At 52.5% G+C, this 18,626-nt stretch overlaps 5 protein-coding genes across 5 annotated transcripts; 2 read left to right on the forward strand and 3 right to left on the reverse strand.

Moving 5' to 3' along the window:
• Nucleotides 1-457: 457 nt before the first annotated feature.
• Nucleotides 458-3,696, forward strand: PG985_001858 (intracellular serine protease; the record flags this gene model as incomplete). Its single annotated transcript, XM_066821627.1, has 4 exons — nt 458-1,772; nt 1,828-2,333; nt 2,422-2,934; nt 2,995-3,696. The coding sequence occupies 4 exons, from the start codon at nt 458-460 to the stop codon at nt 3,694-3,696; spliced, it is 3,036 nt and encodes a 1,011-aa protein (XP_066689059.1).
• A 288-nt stretch (nt 3,697-3,984) lies between these two features.
• PG985_001859 (ankyrin repeat-containing domain protein) lies at nt 3,985-8,298 on the reverse strand (the record flags this gene model as incomplete). Its single annotated transcript, XM_066821628.1, has 8 exons — nt 3,985-4,065; nt 4,366-4,753; nt 4,793-4,940; nt 4,989-6,791; nt 6,892-7,638; nt 7,690-7,806; nt 7,874-8,112; nt 8,162-8,298. The coding sequence occupies 8 exons, from the start codon at nt 8,296-8,298 to the stop codon at nt 3,985-3,987; spliced, it is 3,660 nt and encodes a 1,219-aa protein (XP_066689060.1).
• A 1,142-nt stretch (nt 8,299-9,440) lies between these two features.
• Nucleotides 9,441-10,862, reverse strand: PG985_001860 (uncharacterized protein; the record flags this gene model as incomplete). The annotated part of the gene is made up of 5 exons (XM_066821629.1): nt 9,441-9,778; nt 9,857-10,157; nt 10,233-10,370; nt 10,523-10,633; nt 10,713-10,862. 5 exons carry the CDS (start codon nt 10,860-10,862, stop codon nt 9,441-9,443), a joined length of 1,038 nt encoding a protein of 345 aa, XP_066689061.1.
• A 2,207-nt stretch (nt 10,863-13,069) lies between these two features.
• Nucleotides 13,070-14,825, forward strand: PG985_001861 (Phytanoyl-dioxygenase; the record flags this gene model as incomplete). Its single annotated transcript, XM_066821630.1, has 7 exons — nt 13,070-13,341; nt 13,397-13,442; nt 13,522-13,762; nt 13,836-13,874; nt 13,958-14,131; nt 14,216-14,400; nt 14,481-14,825. The coding sequence occupies 7 exons, from the start codon at nt 13,070-13,072 to the stop codon at nt 14,823-14,825; spliced, it is 1,302 nt and encodes a 433-aa protein (XP_066689062.1).
• A 969-nt stretch (nt 14,826-15,794) lies between these two features.
• On the reverse strand, nt 15,795-16,882 carry PG985_001862 (NmrA-like family protein; the record flags this gene model as incomplete). Its single annotated transcript, XM_066821631.1, has 3 exons — nt 15,795-16,140; nt 16,206-16,376; nt 16,443-16,882. Coding segments are annotated over 3 exons (957 nt in total), but the record flags the coding sequence as incomplete, so codon positions are not given.
• Between the last annotated feature and the right edge of the window lie 1,744 nt (nt 16,883-18,626).

Genomic DNA, 18,626 nt, shown 5'->3' on the forward strand with positions numbered 1-18,626 from the left:
ATACTATCTGTAGTTCTCTTTATTTATTAAGATAATATCGTAATGACTCAGCAAGCAGTGGAATAATGGTGGTAAGTTGGTAATGGGCAAAGGTACGGGTGAGTCCTTCAATCGCTCGCCCCTGACTTTCTGATTGACACTGTATAAATTCTGTCAGCCAATTTTAAAAATGGCACATCATTGGCCATCAAAGCTCAGGTCAGCCACCACCAGCTTGCTTTTGGGGGCGGCAATTGAAAGTGACCCCGTGATTGGTAGAACCTCTGCATGTCAGCATTTAGCACCATCCCACCGCAGTCTTTGGTAGTTGAGCCAGCCTTCGCATGAACTGCAAGCCCCTTGGTCACATAATTGCATTGAGCATAGGCCTAGCCTCTCAAGCCCCACTACAAACCTTCATCAATTCGCCTACCACCCTCCAACGAATGTGATACGACTGAGGCAGTGAGCTTCAATCATGTCGCCGGAAAGCATTTCCCCAGTGGCAGCCAACTCTCACGGCGATGACCTGCGAGAATACCACAGGGACGACTTGCCCGACGACGCAAATGATTCCTCAACTGAGGAGGAAGAAGAGGATGACGAGCTGGAGGATGAAGGGGAGCACGAGATATCAACACCCGTCACACGCAAAGACCTGACCAACATCATTGACGAACTGAAGAAAAACGGCCCTGAAAAAGCTGTTTATTACGATTTGGACCTAACCAAGGACGACGATGTCAAGAAGTTCATGAGTGACAATAAAGCGTATACCGACAAGAGCCCGGAGCCACAGAAGCAGAACTTGCTGCACCTTCTCGCCGAGGAGTCCGACAAGGACGCTTTACCACCTGTCAAGAAGCTGACTAAGTTCATCACGGCTCTCATCAAACTGCCGGGAGATCTACTGGCGAGGAAGGATGACAACGGAAACACGCCGCTCCACAAGGCCATCTCCTATCGCAACCGCCGATTGGTGCGATGCATGTGCTCCGCCCATGACGAAATCAATAGGGTCCTGGCAACACAGACCTTCAAGTCTGCCAACTGTCTGCATCTGGCTCTGGAGAAGCGGTCGTCGACCAGGGATGACGTTGTGTTGTCCATGCTCATCGACAAGAGTAAAGAGGACACTCTATGCGCCGTCAACGAAAAGGGTCTCACGCCTCTCCACTTGGCCGTGGCTCACAATCTATGCGACGACGCGCAACTCAAAATCGTCCAGGAGCTTGTTGCTAAATGCGACAGAGCCATTGCAGCAGACAAGACGAGCAGGCTGGGCTCGCCCTATCGCTACCATGTCCACACCTGCGAGGAGGCCGCAGAGAAGCGCCGGACCGAGGCTGTCCCAGAAAGACCGCGGAGGGCAGAAGAGACGGGGCCGAAATCAAAGGGGATGGGCAAGCTGTACGCCAAGACAGACCAGAAAGCCGACTTCGCGGCGGGAGAGAAGCCCCAACCAAGCATGGAGGAGAGCCGGAATCGCGCTCAGATGAAGCCTGTCCAGAGTAGCCTGGTAGAGAAGCCGTCTGGGAAATACAAGGATGCCCCGGAACCTGGTCGGGCCTTTCTTGCGCGTTCCGCCACCATCGAGATGCCTTCGAGTCCTATTGCGCCGCCATCGGTCAACGGGGACGAAAAGAAAAGGACTGCGTCGAGAAAAGCGGGAACAGCTAAGATCCAACCAACCGACATCAGTGTATCAGCAATCAAGCAGTATCTCAAAAAGTACATCTTGCGAACGCGCAACCACGATCAGGCGATGCAGCTGCTATACGGCAGCCAACAAGGTAGGAAGGTGGCATGCTCTGATTTGCTTGCGGTGTATCGCTGATAGCCACGCAGAGAAGCAGATAAACTTCGACCTGAGCAATCTGAACCAGACCGTCGACTCAATCTCCTTGAGCCAAATCACTCAGGGATTGCATCATCAGGCTTTCGAAGACGTCCTGCAGTACATTGCCATACCACAGCTGAGAGTGGAGCAGGCTGTGGTAGCATCAAAACGGGAGGCTGGACAACGTCCGGCCAGACCCGACGGAACTGGTCGCACGGACTTGATCAACATATTCCGGTGGCTCACCAGAGACAAGAAGGTGGATACCATCTTCAAAATCATCGTGGACGACCTGAAAGAGCCGTCCCACCAGGACGACGCCATCGAATCTTGCCTGGAGTCTGTGAAGGGGCTGGAGACGTGGGATTGGAAGAAGTTGGATCTCTCCCCCGACGTCATCCAGAGGGCGGCGCCAGATGCCAGAGTCGTGCACATGTACTGGAGCGGCATGAATGCGGTGTTGCGCGCCTGGAGCGAACCAGAAGGTCTTCGCAAACTGAAACACCTTGAGGAGGTGCATCTTCACACACAACAGGCGAGTGCTCTTGGCTTGCTTCCGACCCGCGACAGGCTTTGCTAACCAAGTGAGTCATCGGATGTAGGGCTCAGAAACAAAAGCCCGAACGCAGAGAAACGTCGCGGAATTCAAGCAGCGCATGCAAACGGGGACCAATATCCGAGTGGTAGAGTCCAAACTGAAAGACGACAATCCCAAGAAAGCGAATAGCCCCACGTACACAGTCAAGGACGAATACGAACGACACAAATGGGTGGAGATTATGGAAAACTTCGCCGAGTTCTTGCAAATTGCAGAAGCAAGAACGGCTACCCAAATCACCATGAAGGAGCCCATCAGGATCGCAGTGATCGACGACGGGGTGAACAGCTTCGATTCGACGATCGACTCAAAGGTCATGGGCGGGAGGAGCTTCTCGTACAGAGACGAGGAGCAGACGCTTGTCAATCCCTACTATGTCTCCAGCGAGGGGCATGGGACTGCAATGGCAGGGTTCATCCGCAAAATCTGCCCCAACGTAGAGATCTACGCCTTGCGGCTGGACGAGTACTCTGTCGAGCAGGGTAAACGGTATTTCACGGCTGCGAGCGCCGAGAAGGTAGGTATTATGACAACGATAAAAGAACGGGAAAGAGAAAAGGAGCTGACACTCCACTAGGCCGTGCGAGACGCCAGAGAAAAGAAAGTCCACATCATCTCGATGTCCTGGACCATCGAGAAGACCGAGACGAACAAGACGGAAGTCGAAATGTTGGAAAAGGCAATCGCCAGGGCGGCCGAGGACAACATCCTCATGTTCTGCGCCGCGGCCGACGGGGGCGCCCAGCGTGACCGCACCTACCCGGCCGCCACCGCAAGCACTAAGAACATATTCATGATCGGCGCCGCCGAGCCGGCGGGGACGGCAACGAAATGGCTGGGCGAGACTCTCGTCGACTTTATCTTCCCCGGGCATGAAGTTGTACGGGAGAGACAGGATGACCCGGGCGTGACGAAGTACACACCCAAGACGGGCTCGTCGGTGGCCACGGCACTGGCGTCAGGGCTCGCTGCTCTCGTGCTGTACTGTGTGCAGCTCGCGGCGGTGGCGCGGCAGAAGAAGGGGGCGGCGGGTGGGGGACGGACGACGGCGATGACAACATCAGCGCAGCAGTCACTGAGCAACCTGGCTGGATACCAAGCTCTGAAGAACCACGAGCGGATGAAGGAAGCCTTTCTGCAGATCGGGACGACCAAGGACAAGTATATCAGAGTGTGGGAGCGGTTCGAGAAGCCGGTGAAGGACGCTGAGATGAGACCGAAGGATGAATGGATGGATTGTGTGGAAGCGCTTGCGGAAACATTCACAAGACAGCTTTGATGAGTATATAAGCTTACCTATCCTACTCGTATCTTCAAACTGGGACAATATGCTTTGTTCTGATTTGCCTACAGTCGTGGGTCATTGAATTGAAACGCAGCCCATATCGTTGAACAAGTAGTAAATACCGCTGATACTGCCGCCGAGTGACCTCTGATAGGAAACAATACGGTCCAGACACCGTGGGAGGGGTTTCAAAACCATGTATCGCACTGTCCAGCCAGAGGTTTACCATAGCCATATGGCAAAGTTTGCATGCAGTACGTGAGCTATTCCCCTAGCCAAGAACTAGGCAAAGTGTGTTTCGGTGACATGGAACTCAAGTCGCACCCTGTAGTCATCTCCATTCATTAAGGCCGTCTTGATCGTCTGTGTACATGTAGAGACAACTTCAGCTTACATAATGACCAGTCTAACTTGAGGCTAGTACCAGTGATCACTATACTATATCTATTTTTTAGCCTGTATTTAAGGTGTACAAGGTCGCTTTGTTTATCTACGGCTTGACACTCATTATTAACTATAATAGCAATGAATCGGATATTTCCATGATGTATTGAAATGGAAAAAGGAACTATTGAAGGCTAACCAAAAGCAACTAGAAGTTACGAGATCACCAAGACCTCATGTTCTTCATATATAGAATAAATCATCCCATGTCTGCCTCACTAAATCCAGCGCATCGTCGTCATGTTCATAGCCAAAGTATGGGTCAGCGGTAGTTACGGTATCCCTCAAACCCCCAACGAGATCAGAAGTTTGGTCGAATGGTTTATCATAACAGTCATAGGACACTCCAGTGTTCTCGGATGGCCCTAATTCCGGATCTGTGGTTTCTGCGCTGTTGGTTGAGTCCAATGCCGGCATTACAGCCGAATCCATTGGTTCTCTGGTAGTATGCACCACGTGAGAAGAAGTTTCACTACCCGTTGAGTCCTCTCGCGTTTCGTTGTCACCCGAACGCCAGACATGCTGCTGGCTCGTTCTCAATTGATCCTCCTCTTCTAGTAATAGGTTAGGATCATTCCATAACTCCTCGTCTTCCTCGGTCCAAGTCCTATGCCTTTTTAGCAGTGCATGTACCTGTATATGACACCCTCGTTGTGCGTAGCGATTGGCTTTGATGTATTGTCGGCGCCCGAGCCCTTCCGTTTCGACCCCATTGCTCAAGAGGAGGTGTATGACGTCCAGCCTCCCAAATTCTGCAGCTCCTTCCAGTGCAGTTCGCCCTTCTGGTCCGGTCCCTGACTGATTCAGGTTCGCCCCAAGTCTCAGTAGAGCCATGACCGTACCTATTCGCCCATATATGCACGCAGCTGTTAGAGGATTCATTTCAGACTCCGGGTCGTTGACATTTGCGCCTTTGCTAAGGAGGAGATCAACAATTTCTTGGCAATCGTGGGTGATAGCCATTGTCAAAGGACTCACGACGTAACGCATTCCGTAATCGTGGATGTTGACATCTATGCCAATTTCTAAGCCAGCTCGAACCAGAAAGATGTCTTCCTGGGAGATCGCAGCATGCAAAGGACTTTTGTTCAACTTATTTGCTGGAAGTCGTTGGGCTCGAAGTCCCCTCCGTAGTAACAAGCTTATTTGACTGTGATGTTTCTTTGCAAACATGGGTCGAAGAGCCACCATGCTCAAAGGCTGGTCAGGATTGAAGAGCAAACCGAATATTTCTGGCTCCGTGTTGACGGCGAAGATTTGAAAGGAATCCAAAAACCCTTCACTCCAGAATCGTATGAATTGAGGTCGCCACAACGATTCATACTGCGGGGATGGATTGAAGGCAATGTCAAACTCTTCTGGGTCCGGCACATACGCCTGTGTAGACCACGGTAGCTGTGATCTGAGAAGTGAAAAGAGCTCTTGGTTTCCGCTTTGTGCAGCTATTCCAATCGCTGTCATTTCTTCATACGCCTGCTCTTCATGTAACTCGCCCAGTTTCCGGTTACTCAGTAGGGCCCGGATGATAGTACCATTGCCATTAACAGATGCCATCAATGTTGCAGCGCAAAGAGCACTAGCGTCGTACTGAGTTGGATCTAGCTTGAAAGCTTGGAGGGCTATATGTTGGGCTCCTGACAATATCGCTGCTTCTAGTATGGTGATATCCATTCGGTCGCTGCGGGTACCTCGGTTGTTTAGTGCGGTTTGCATAACGCGATATCTGGCCTTGGGATTGAGTCCTGTTTCGAAAGTCATGATTCTCGTTACCAAGTCCCAATCGCCAAGAAACGCAGGTCTCATAGCATCTCCGGCTTCAACTTGAGCTCCCGCGTCAAGGAGAAGATGTGCCATAGCAACTAACTTCTGAACAGCCTCCTTCCCGTTAAACCCAGTTCTGTTTGGCCAAAACTTATAGAAGCTCAGAACCACAAAGAGAGGGCTTCTTCGGTAATCAGGGTTCTGTTGATAACGATCGATAATGTTGGTAGCCGAATTTAACGATAGTGAAAGCAGCTCTACGTGGGCTTCTTGAAGGGCAAAGTCCAACAGATCCAAAGGCACATCCGATCCGTGCTTAATGAGGTATTTGTAAATGTCGACCGATTGTGCCCCGGCAGTCATATGACTGAGTCCTCGACACTGAAGTCTGATCTTCAATGATGTATCTCGCAACGGATCGATTTCAAGCTGCTTCCCCAGTAGATCCCATAGGCGAGAACGTCTGCTGCAGCATTTTCTAGCATCGGCCCCCTTCTCGTGTAAAAGCTGAATTGTCTCCATTGAGCCAATGCATGCTAGCTGAGGCAGATCCGAGTCATCGTCAAAAGTGACACTGTGCTGAAAGAGAAAATGGCATGTCTCGGTGGAATTGCGTCTCGCCAAAACAGCTGCGTGCAGGGCAGTGATATCCCAGTCGTTGGACCAATTGGCATACTCATACGATGTCGAGGATGTTGGCATATCAGAGTGGCGTAATAGAAGATACTCCAGAGCAACCAGATTACCAGCTCCAGCAGCGTGGACCCATAAATTGTTCCAGTCGACCAGATATCTATACATAAAAGACCCCCGTTCGTCGGTATGGTCAAATAGATATTGCAAGACAGCCCTGGTTCCAGCGCCTTCGAATAAATGGAAAAGGGCTGGTATAGGGTCGAGAGATGGATGCTGGTGGAAAACATCGACGAAGGAGGAAAGAAAATGGAGATATTGCCAACTCGTCGAAGAGAGATGCGCCGTAACTCTCAAGCTGCGTCAGAACCGATTGGCCGTATGAATTCGCTAGGAACAGCGGGTGCAAGGCATAGTGCTCTTCATGGAGTAATCGCATTCGCGAGCCGGTCTGAAGTCCGTTTGGATTAGCGCCACAGGCCAGAAGCTCAGTAGCCAGATCGCTCATAGCTAGTGCCAAAGATATCTGTAGCCCGGTCGTTCTAGTTTCGCAGAAAACTGCCACTCTTATCGGGATGTTGGGATCCTGCCCAGATCTCAGAAGCCAACTCAAGACCCTCTGCGCCCTATTCACATCGAAACTCAGCTTATCTTTGCGAGGAAAGGTCGCGCAAAGGAACCTAAAGGTAGTTTGGAAAAGAGCGTCGCTGACCGAACGGAGCGTGAAATCCTTCTGCTGAAAATCCAGTAGGCTATTCAGCAACCCCGCTTGTTCAATAACACCAAGGAGAAATTCGACCATATTCCAAAAGCTGTCATCAGCCCAAGATGCAGTGATCAATCCATTTGATATCCTCGCCAGTAGCAGTTTTAGTTGTTCTTCTGTGGACTCATTTGACTGCCCTGTAAGGAGTATCTGGGCTTGTCTCTCAGCCCTAGTGTTGTTCTCCCCAGGGGTATAGCTAGCGAGGATCGATGCGAGTTGAGGCGTCCCCCATCCTCTCGAAAAGACGCGCTCAGGTATCCCAAGAAATTTCCATTGGTACCTGCCAAGGATGGGTCTGCAGGGGGACGGGTTTGCATGGTGGCCTGCTCCGACTGAAGGTTATTAGTGACGTTGCGGTTTTAACCTTTTTATTGAAAACATACTCTTGAGTCTCTGTATACTGGAGACCAGCCACGGCAAGTCATTGGGCCATGAGATGAAAGTTTCTTGTCGCTCTGGAGTGGGCGATCGAAGTGCGACCTGTAAGCGTACACCTTGTGCTGTGGTCGGGTCTCGAATAGTGAACATTAGCATTTGCTGTTAACTTTAATGCGAAGGCAACCTCACAACTGGCAGAATGCGAAGAGTAGATCTGGATGTCATTTCTCCTGATTCCCCTTTGCCAGTGCACAGGTCTCAATCGTTGTCTGTTGCTCAAGACGAACGATCCGAGTTGGCCATGACCGCTAGACTGCTCCGATTCCTGCAACTGGCGAACAGAGCCCCAGAACTCGCGGGCCTGCCCTCTTGGCGCTTTACTACGCACACCCCAGATCTTATTCAGTCGGTAGTTCAACTGATTTTTTCTATCGAGCCTGTTAGATGCTTCCCTCTGGATGTAGAAATCAAACTTACGTTACGTGGAAGCCTTTCGCCTGTAGCCAGCTTCTGATTTCCTCGAGGCTTTGGCCCTTTTTGACGAACTTCCGTTCAATGTCGATCCTGACACTCTCCCACATCAGATCCTTCTCGTGGCGTTTCATACCGTTCATCGCGTGTTGGTTGGCAGACGGGTGAGCCTTTGGAGAAACTGTCGAGTCGAGAGGGGAATGACTTTTCACTGCAGCCTGATATCAGAAAAAAAAAAGGCCGTTGAACCGTTAGTCAAACGATTTCTCACTGCAGGAGAGTGGGGCCATAAATCCCAGTAGAGGTTAGAGGTATTCGATTGGTACAGACCATTATCTGAAAATGCACGTCGAGTCCAATCCTTGTATTGGTGGGCTTGGTGTGATTCGCTAGAGGTATGTAGCAAAGAGTGCACAGCCTTATGTTTCCGGCGGCTTAGCCCCACTACACGAGAATGTCAAGGTTCTCGTTGGCTCTTTACAGTATCTGAAATCTGCACAGGCTGAGACTTTTCCCCAAGGGGCAATACGAAGACAATCATTTTCATAAGTTGCCCGACCCTTGCGAGATCCCATTTCCGATTGGATTGCACCAGTATCTGAAAACCTCAAATGCATGCACCGGATGTTGTCGGAGACATCAGCCCGGTAATGATACAATGTCAATAGTAACAATAAAGACCTTCGACTTACTTACAATGCCAAGGCACAATCTGTTGACCATAAAACACCATGATGTGCCTGTTCAAAAGATGGAAGCAGACTCGTGCAAAGTTATTTCCTCATTAAAAAGGGATCAAGCGCCCCCCTGCTTCCAACTCATGATATCATTCAAAAAGGAATTTAACAACCTCTTGGTCATCACTCAACTACAGCTCTCCATAACTAAAAGGGAATTCACGAGTCAAGCAGTTATTGAGATTGTTGGGGTAGTAGTGGCCTTACCCCCTACCTTTCTGGTCGTCTGGAAGTGCTGGTTTCGCGCCGAACGCAATAAACATGACGGACAGGCCATTTGTAAGTGTGAAGTATTACTCACGTGCCCCGGAGTGATTGGACTAACAAGGACTTCTCAAGCCCCCCTTCCCCGTATACTAGACCGTGTACCCGGGATTCCTAGGTCCAGGTCATTCAATCATTCACGCTGTATGTGCCGTATTCCGGTCGACTGTGGCTGAGTGAGAGACGCTTGATCAAGTGGTATAACCCCAGCCTTTCCCACTTGCGCCTTGCACCCGAGCAACTCACTCATGCGTCCGCGTAATCATGCGCTTCAGCTCCTCCGACTACTCTTTCGAGCCCTCCAAGTCCACCCAGGTCTGGCTCTTGGCTGGGGCTACCCCCGGGACGCTGGAACCAGTATTGGCCTCGCAGCTCATGTTGTTATGGACGTTGGACGCTGCTGCCGCCGCGGTGCGGTCGTCGTCGCCCCCCGTGCCGCCAATGGCCACGAAGCGGTGGCTATTTTCGTTGTCGTCGAGGCTGAAGTGACACCGGTCGGAAGATTGCGCGGACGACCGGTCGCGGATGTACTTGAAGAATCCGCGCAAGGAGGGGAGCGAGCCAGCGATGATGCCGACGCCGCACTCGACCTCGGACCAGATGACGATGTGTGCGCATTTGTCTGTGCAACGGGAGATTTTGTACATGTCAGCCTGGCTGCGGGTGATTGCAATGAGTCCGGGTAGGTGCAGAAACTCACAGTAGTGGTCCACGGAAGTTGTGTAGGCGCTCAGATAGGGCAATCGCACAATGGTAGACAAGCTCGCCACGGCGCCGAGCGCCAAGACAAGAGCGACGGAGACCTTCACCTTCCGCTTTATGTTCATCTTCCAGAGGATGAAGTAGGGGAGGACGGCGCACGTCCAGTCGGTGATGATGGACGAGGCCGAGATGAAGAAGCTGGTGTTCTGGATGATGGAGTAGTCCATGCAGCTGCCCACATTGGTCAGGGCCGGGTCCCAATTCTTCGCTATGGGCTGGCAAGTGACGACGACGGCGATCTATGGAAAGAGGCAGGAGTAAGTATAAGCTGTTCGGCTTGTTGTAGGATCCTCCCAACGATCAAAGTCACATACAAATCCTAGCATGGCGCTAACAGTGGACAATAGCATGACACCCCAAAGCGGTATGGTATGCCGCCTTTCGTTCGTAATACGGAAGAGTGAAAAGCAGATGCTGCACTTGATGAAGGGTAGACTCCAAGCATATGTAATCTGCCTACATTCCCCTATCATTAGCCACAACTCCCAATCATTGCCACTATTCATCGCCACGAAGCAAGAAGAACTCACCAGAGTACAAGATACTACAGAGACAGAAATTGTTAACACTACGTCCGTCCGAACCTTGATCTGAGTCGATTTACCATGGTCGCAGCCGGGCCATTCCAAGGGTTCGTAAGGATCTTTTCATCACGGCTTCCCAGGCCAGCGAAGCAGGCAAGACAGCTAAACACAGAGTTGACGACGAATAGGCACTAGAATTTGGGGGTTTCTCTTGTTAGTTGGGTCTTAGCTATGGTGGGTGACCTTCCGCCTAGTCCTTTCTCAACTTACAGTCGCGATCACCATCAAGGCATCATCAATCCCCAGCGCGTCGATGGCGTGGCGGGCGTAAAGTCGTAAGCCCACCACCATGATAGCGAAAACGGCCAGAGCAGTCGTGATGATCAGGCACGTCACGGCAAGTGCGTCGGTATCCGTCAGCTAGTTCTCGGGCAGGTCGCTGAAGGCGACGATCGGTGGGAAGCGCGCCGTAGAATCTGCCATTGTCGAAAGGCTGGGTGGTCAAAGATCGGTATCGAATATCGGTGGATGAATGTTGAGTCCGGTGGTGAAGGTGGCGACAGTGGCGAAGAGAAAAGGCAAACGAATGTCGGTCGGCGAGTCCGAGCTCACTCGATGGAAATACCAGATCTCGGGAAAAACGAGTGGAAGTCACAAAATCAAGTGACCGTGAAGAGATGTGGCGGCATCGAAGGACGTCGTCGTTGGTGAACGTATCTTGAGGGCTTCTTATTAAGTTATGGCCCATTGCGTCTAGATGCGAGCGAGGGTAGTGAGAAGAATTCAATTTCGAGATCGAAGAATATCATCCTATTACCCGGATGGTCCCGATCCACCCCTACCACGTTGTTATTATGGAGTACATCTAAGCAGGTGTATCCTAGCCCCTGGCCTATCGGAGTGTATATCGACGACTTGTGGAGGACCCTGCCTTGATAGCGAGTTCCTTTTCCTTGAACGGCTTAGTATGAGAGGACTCTCGGGCATTATTGAGGATGGGCTTCTGTGGGAGAAAAGGGGATCGGCCTTCTGATATGGACCATTAAGAACAAGGCTCCCTATAACTTTATGTCGCTTCTTTCCATCATGAATAGTGGATAAGAGTCTGAGAACTTGGTAAATCAATCGCTTGGTAATATCGTTCTCTGCGTTAATGTCTGCTTCCTCACGAATTGCTTGCTCCCTGGTCTGGCCAAAGACAACAGTCTTGGCAGTCTCATTGTATCAGACGCTTCTGACGTGGGCCGACTAGTACTTGTGTAGCTTAGTTGCCTCAAATAGAGGTTCATCAAAATGGATCAACTCTTATGACCGCATCGGCACGACGGTGACATTCCATCTGGAAGGAAGAAGGAAGCTAATATTAGATCCTAGATCCTAGATCCCTGATACTGATCATCCCAGATCAGACCGTCAAAGAGTAAGAAATGAACAGGACAAGGAACCGCATGACTCGCGAACGACCAGCCCGGATTCCAGAAAATATGAGCTGTTGTATGATATCAGATCCACTTTGGCAAGACCCTGCTCATGTATGGACAGACTCTTCAGCCTTCAAGAAGGCCGTCAGCAACTTGAAAACCTTTGACGTGGGGAAAGCTATTGAGGGGGTGGCTGCATACAATTTCCAGAAGATCTGGAATTGTGCTGATATAGTTATCAGATGTTTGAAGCTTTTGTCGACGTTGTCTCTTCCTATGTCCATCTTGAACAAGAACAATGAAGAGCCTTAGCACGCGGTAGTCGGCGAGCTCGGATCAGCGGTGTCGAACCCGGCTCCGTGAGACCCTTGCCGGGCCCCGCCAGACCCGTTATATTCCCAAACAGGTGGACTCTATCCATCTGTGATGCCACCTTGTCTTGCTCAACAGCCAATGAGCGGCCCGCCCCGACAGCACTGGTGGCTAGTGTGCTGATTTTAGTTCCGAAGAGATTACCTAACCATGTAGGGGGCACGGGGGCCTTCGGTGCGTGTGTGTCTGCAGTTGCAGCCTCCGCATTCCCGGCGTGGAAATGACAGGAATGTCTATGTCGGACTCGGACTTGACCAAGACGCCCCCGTTTTAAAGACCCCGTCTTTAACGCCGAGTCGACGCCGACTTTATTGTGGTATGGACCAGGTGGTCGCGGATCTTTGCGACCTTGTGATCCCTTGTTGACGGGGCTGTCAAACGTCAAACAAGGCGAGGCAGATAGCCTCCCGCACTTGCACCGTTTGGGAAACCAGCGCGGGCTGGATTCAGGCCATCAAAAGATCGTCTCACTGACCACATCAATTCCACGACGAACGGGCCACACCTTTTGCGCCTTCCAAGCATCAGGTGGTGGAATATTGTGACGGCTCACATCTCCCCGCACTCGACCCTTGAAGGATATGTGACAGCAACTGGCTGAGAGGGGACCTTCTGGATAACGCAGAGCCTATCATATGACCAGATTCGGCTTCCCCACCTGCGCCGCAATATCAAAAAAACGCATTCCAGTCTGACCCTTTTTCCCACACTCCGGCTCTCGGGCTCGAGAAACGACACATCACATTTTGCCGAAGATAAACCTAAATCCCCCTATCGAGGGTCCCATTTTCTGATCGCACTCTCCCTCACGCACGCACACACAAACACGCAAAGATGGCTGGCGTCGCACCAGGCAAGACCTACACGCCCGGTCTCGACTTCAGCGGGGTGGCCTACACCTGCCCCGCCAAGAAGGCCCAGTCGGACGCGGACAGAGCCCATGAGATCATCAGGGAGAAGTTGCCGCTGCTCAGCCAGATCAAGGCTCTCCTAGCCGTCACCTTTGGCGATCGCCCCACGTTCTTCGTCGACGGGCGCGCTAATCAGGCCAAGATTCTGGACTCGTGTGATGACGAGCCGGATTGCCGTCTGAACATCAAGCCTGAGTATGAACCTCATACCCACCTGTTGTGTTGATTTTACTGACATCCGGCATCCCAGGTATATCATCCAGTTCTATGAGAATAAGTTGGAGCCGCGATATGGAGTCAGTGTCCTCCTTTGCCCCGCTCTACCCTCCCGGTGCAGATAGACTGGGCATGCTACTAACACAGTGCCCCATATAGCTGTTCAAGGACGCCTTCTTCAACGAGGCATCCATGCCATCGGGCAAGATTCCGGTCGCCATCAAGTTCGCCGACTTGTTGACGCCGCACCCGCCCACGCCGGCCAAGCCGGCCAGCGCCTTTTCTAGACTGCCTGAGCCGACGGAGGATGTCGAGCAGGTCAAGCGTGACATCGAGGAGTTTGGCTACGGGTTGGCCAAGAATGTCTTGTCCCCGGAGCAGGTGGCCATCATGAGAAAAGGTAAGATCGCCTCAGGATTATTCCTCTGTGGGATACGAGAAGATGTGGCTGACATGATGGTCCCGGGGTACAGCGGTCGTGGAGCAAGCCGCTGGCGAGCGAAAAGCAGGAAGTAAGTACCATATCCCTCCGACTGGTACTCCCTTAAGGTCAATCATAAATACAGCTTACTAACCACTGCGCTTTCTGCAACAGTTGCTCAAGTTGATGGCGGTCCTGATGGCCCCAACCAGCGGCTATGGACCCTGATCAACAAGGGCGACGACTTCCTCGACCTACTCAACCATCCCATCATTGACGAGTTCGTCCCCTGGGCCCTGGGCGAGCATGCCGTCATCACGACCTACACTGCCAACATTGCGCGTCCTGGTGAGTGGCTGCCCTATATGTCTTAGCCTCCCACTTTCCATGCATATGTCTGTTCTGTATCTCTCAGTCGCAGGCTGACCAAAGTTTCGCTCTTTGCCAAAGGCAATGTTCCCATGCAGTTGCACACCGACCAAGTCGCCGTGCAGCCGCCGATCCGCGACATCGCTTTTGGCATCAACATCTTGTTCTACCTGGAGGATGTGACCGAGAAGAACGGTGCCACGCGTGTATACCCCGGCAGCCACCTGGGCCAGGTCGCCCCGGAAGACGTAAGCACATTTCCCTTATTAACTCTGATGCCTGACTACCGCGCATCTGCTTTCAGTAACCTAACCAAACCCCTACCCAGATCTTCACCGTCGAAGGCTCCCACCCCGCCGAAGCCCCCGCGGGCACGGCCCTCATCGTCGACAGCCGGATCTGGCACGCGACGGGCCCGAACCGCGAGGCGGCCGGGGAGCGGCCCTTGATCCTGCTCTTCTTCATGCGGTCGTTCATCCGGCAGCAGGAGAACAACTTCCTGTCGCTGCGCCGGTCCGACGTCTGGCCCAGGCTCTCGGACCGCCACAAGCGCATGCTCGGCTTCTACACCACGGGTGCCCTGGGCGGCGTCGACGGCGAGGTCCGCGAGGGGGTGTTTGTGGAGTGGAAGGAGGGGGGGGGGGAGATGCGGGAGCCGAACGACCGCAGCTAGGCAGGTGGGCAAACTTGCTTGGATCAACATTGGACCAGAGACTCAAGACCTAGTGCCATGGGTAATAAGCCACATTTATTTGGGAGGCGGTCGGGTAGATGGTTGCGACAGCCAGCACTCTTAGGTCGCCACTAACTGCCTCAAAATATATCGGCCACGAGAACCACGTGTGGCCCGATGCTTTCCTGCTTAATGTGCCAATTGTTTCCAACAGGATTTTCCATGTCGTGACGTGCATGGCAAAGCATCTTTGTGTCCTTCAGTCGAGGCACCTGCAGTGCTGGCGCATGTGGTCACTATCTGCCAAATTACCTTATTGTTGGAAATGGGTTTTGCCGTTTGAGTAAGTAAGCCGTATTAAATGGGCCACAACACCGAGCCTACTGAAATCATACTGGAGCAAATCGCCATTGACCTCTTCTATCGGAAGAATGGCAACATGTGAAGCCAGTATGCTTGTACCACCGTCTCCATGTGTTCCGCTGTTGGGGAGGTCAAACATTTGTCCCCAGGGGTCAGCGCAGTACTGCTGGTTGTCCAGGGGTCAGTTAAAACAGGCCCCTTTTGGGTGTACTGAGAATCGGCGGACCAGGTGCCAGTGCCTTTGACACCCAGTCACAAATTGCAGCCTGCATGACAACCATGCTGGCAGGCAGAAACTGCATACCATCTTATCAATAGACAATAGACGGTGGTGGTCGCTAAGAAAACATATTAACGGGTCTTTTGCAGGTCCTACACAGCATTCTTTATCAGAGGCACCAAGCTGACCTGCCTACTTCTTCAGGGACTTCAGGGGCTTGAAGGGCTAACTGACGATCCATAGCGGGTAAATTCGAGAATCATTAGTGGGTCGGTTCTGTTCGCGATACCCCGCATTCCCATTAAGCCTGCCCAGCCCGTGCTCAAGCTACCCCTCTCCCCCTCATCGCGCCAGACGGTTGGCCTTAGGTAGTTGCTAACCTACTGGTTTTCTCCACGAATGGCCCTCTGGACCACGGCGCTGAGGGACTCCATGTCCTGCGGCGCCAGCCCCAGCGCCTCGTTGTCCGTCTTCTCGTAGAGCGTCTTGCCCTGGGCCCAGATCCGGCGCAGCGTGAACGTGGCCGCAGCCGGGTCGCTCGTCTCCCAGGCCTTCTTCTCCTCGGCCTGGAGGTCGTCCATGGCCGTGTACGTGACGTCGAACTTGGTGGCCGTCTGCTGCTCGAACTCGGCCAGGAGCTCGCGCGGCGTTTTGACGAAGGACTGCACCTTCAGGGCCTTGTTTACAGAGGCTTCGGGCTTGGACAGGGCTGCGACGACGAGCTTGCCAACGCTTTACCGGTGTATTAGACAAGTAGGTACTTCAAAGTAGGCAGGCAGCGACAGTATAATACTTACTCGGGCATGGTGGTGAGGCCAATCTTGTCATTACCATCCCCAATCAGGACGGCCTTGTGGGTCTTCGCGTCGAAACCGCCCGCCGACTCGAACCCGGGCTTGAAATCCAGGAACATGTCCGCATATGGTCCGGTGACCACGTAGGTGATCTTTAGTTTCTTAACCTCATCTCTGCGCGTGGACGTCAGCCAAAATTTTGCCCCTAATCATTTGTGGGTGCATCATCCACTTAGTTACCTGATGAACGCTCGGACCTTGAGCTTGTTCTGGTGCGGCTTCTCGTCCTTGCTGGTCGCGTCGTACTCGATGTCGGTGCCGTACTCGCTGGGGAAGAACCACTGCACGCTGCTCGCCGCCTCGTCGGCGAGGCGCAGCAGCTCGATCTGCTCGAGCAGCGCGGTCCGGCCCAGGCAGCAGACGACCGTGTCGACGTCCCGGTACGCGCGGCGGACGTCGTCGGCGTTGCGGATGTCGCCCGTGAGGACGGACAGCCCTTGCTGCTTCCAGGAAGTAAGGAGGGGCTGCTTCTGCGGGCTGGCGGCCGTGGCGGCCGAGGTTAGGATGGACACGCGCGAGACGGACTTGAGGGAGGCCGAGGCGATGGCGCTGGTTATGTGCTTGCCGATCGCGCCCGTGGCGCCAATGATCAGGATCTTGGAAGGTAATGAAGCTGCCATGATTGCTAGATTGTCCCAGTTGCCGTATATGTTCTTGCTTTGGGTATTTTCGAAATGTTGACTTTGGCAAGATATCCTCCAGATGACGTGCTGTTGGGGTTGAGCCTATTTGAAGCTACTAGCGCGCGCCCTTTGTGCATCTACAGCGCCCTCCGACCAGAGCTCCGACAGGCCGTCAGTTGTCTCCCAGTGGACTGCGTTTACCCCACTCAATTGAGAAAGTTGCTTTTCATCTTGCCCCTTTCTTTCCTAATGTCCTTTAGATAGTTCGATACACAGAACGAAAACTATCATGATAACAGTCAAGTATGAAGGCAGACATAAAACCGCGGCAAGAATTGAATGACCTGTTCCTGGTTTACATGTTCAGCTGTGGCGTCTGTCAGCAGTCGTGCACTGCTTAGCTCCTGGGTCCACCAACTTGCACGGAGGGGCACAATCGATCGACTGTGGACCGCTGACGTCGGCTTCAACAACCCCTTATTCCTCTGACTGCCCTTGAATCAATGGGCTTCTGGTAACGACTCAAGCTGCAGTGGTACAATGACCTACCAGCGATCTAACACTGCTTAGGCCTACCAATATGCCGATGAATAGCCCAGGCGCTATTTTTGCACGTCTCTGTGTACTGTATCTTCAAATCGTTTACACCTTCGTACCACTGTCCTTGGAGGTCGACCCAAGTCCGAGGTATTGAAATCCATGCCTGGTAGATCCGGATCGGCTACTCCTCTCCAATATCTATTCAAGAGTAACGAACGGTGCGGGCCTCAAGGCGGCCTTCGCCGTGTCTGTCCTTGTCGGTACGCTGGATGTGCTTTCTGTCGTCAGTCTGCCCTGCGACTGGGAACACATTCAATATGGCTGTCACTGCATGATCCACTGCGGGACGCGTTGACTCGTCGCACCTCCGAGTAGAGGTGATTCAGAACGATGACCTCTGATAAGGACCTAAGGTGGGCATCCCCTGTCCCAGGGTATCACGGTGCTTCGATTCTACGTCATCAAGATGGCAACTTTGCCAGGAACAACCCAAGGCGTCTTTCTTCCTTTTCAATTTCCATCTCCAACCTTGAAGTCTGACGTGCCTATATTGATTCGTTATCTTGACTAAACCAGATTATTTTCGTTCGTCTTAGAAGTCTAAAACCAACGTTCGTCGCATAATATCTGAGAAACAAACCCAGTACCTGCTTTTTCATTCCAATTGCCTTCTGTCAGCGTTCGATGATATGCCAACCAAAAGGTCGATATTCACGGCAGTCGTGAACGGCAGTCCCCGGTCTGGTTGCCTGACCCCCTGCCCCGTTGGTTTCAAGTGATCAACGGCCGGCCCTCATAGGTGGAAAGACAGCCGACGACCTTGTCGTTCGGCGTCTTTCCCAGCGGCTCAATCGGCCTAGCTCGAATGATCGCCTGAAACGCGGACCCAGGCGTCCGCATGTTTGCTCAATGGCCATCATTCGAGATCGCGCTATCTGCGATCATCCATTGGCCCCTCGCGTCAGCTGAAGATGCAGGTATCCGAGTCATATATTTGCTGCTCAATGCCGCGTCGCCCGGCAGGCTCGCCAGGGGTAAACTCTGCTTTGCCTCTTGATGTGGGGCCAGCATGCCGGTTAGCCGCCGATAGAATGCGGAAGGGGATATAAGTTGCTTTACTAAAGAAAGACGTTTTCGCTATCCCGCCTGATGGGACGAGGAGTCGAAGATGCAAGACTGTGTGTGGATTGGACAAGGGGAC

The sequence above is a fragment of the Apiospora marii genome (assembly GCF_038362585.1).
Source record: "Apiospora marii strain CBS 49790 chromosome Unknown utg000002l_segment0_segment0, whole genome shotgun sequence".
Classification (NCBI taxonomy): domain Eukaryota; kingdom Fungi; phylum Ascomycota; class Sordariomycetes; order Amphisphaeriales; family Apiosporaceae; genus Apiospora; species Apiospora marii.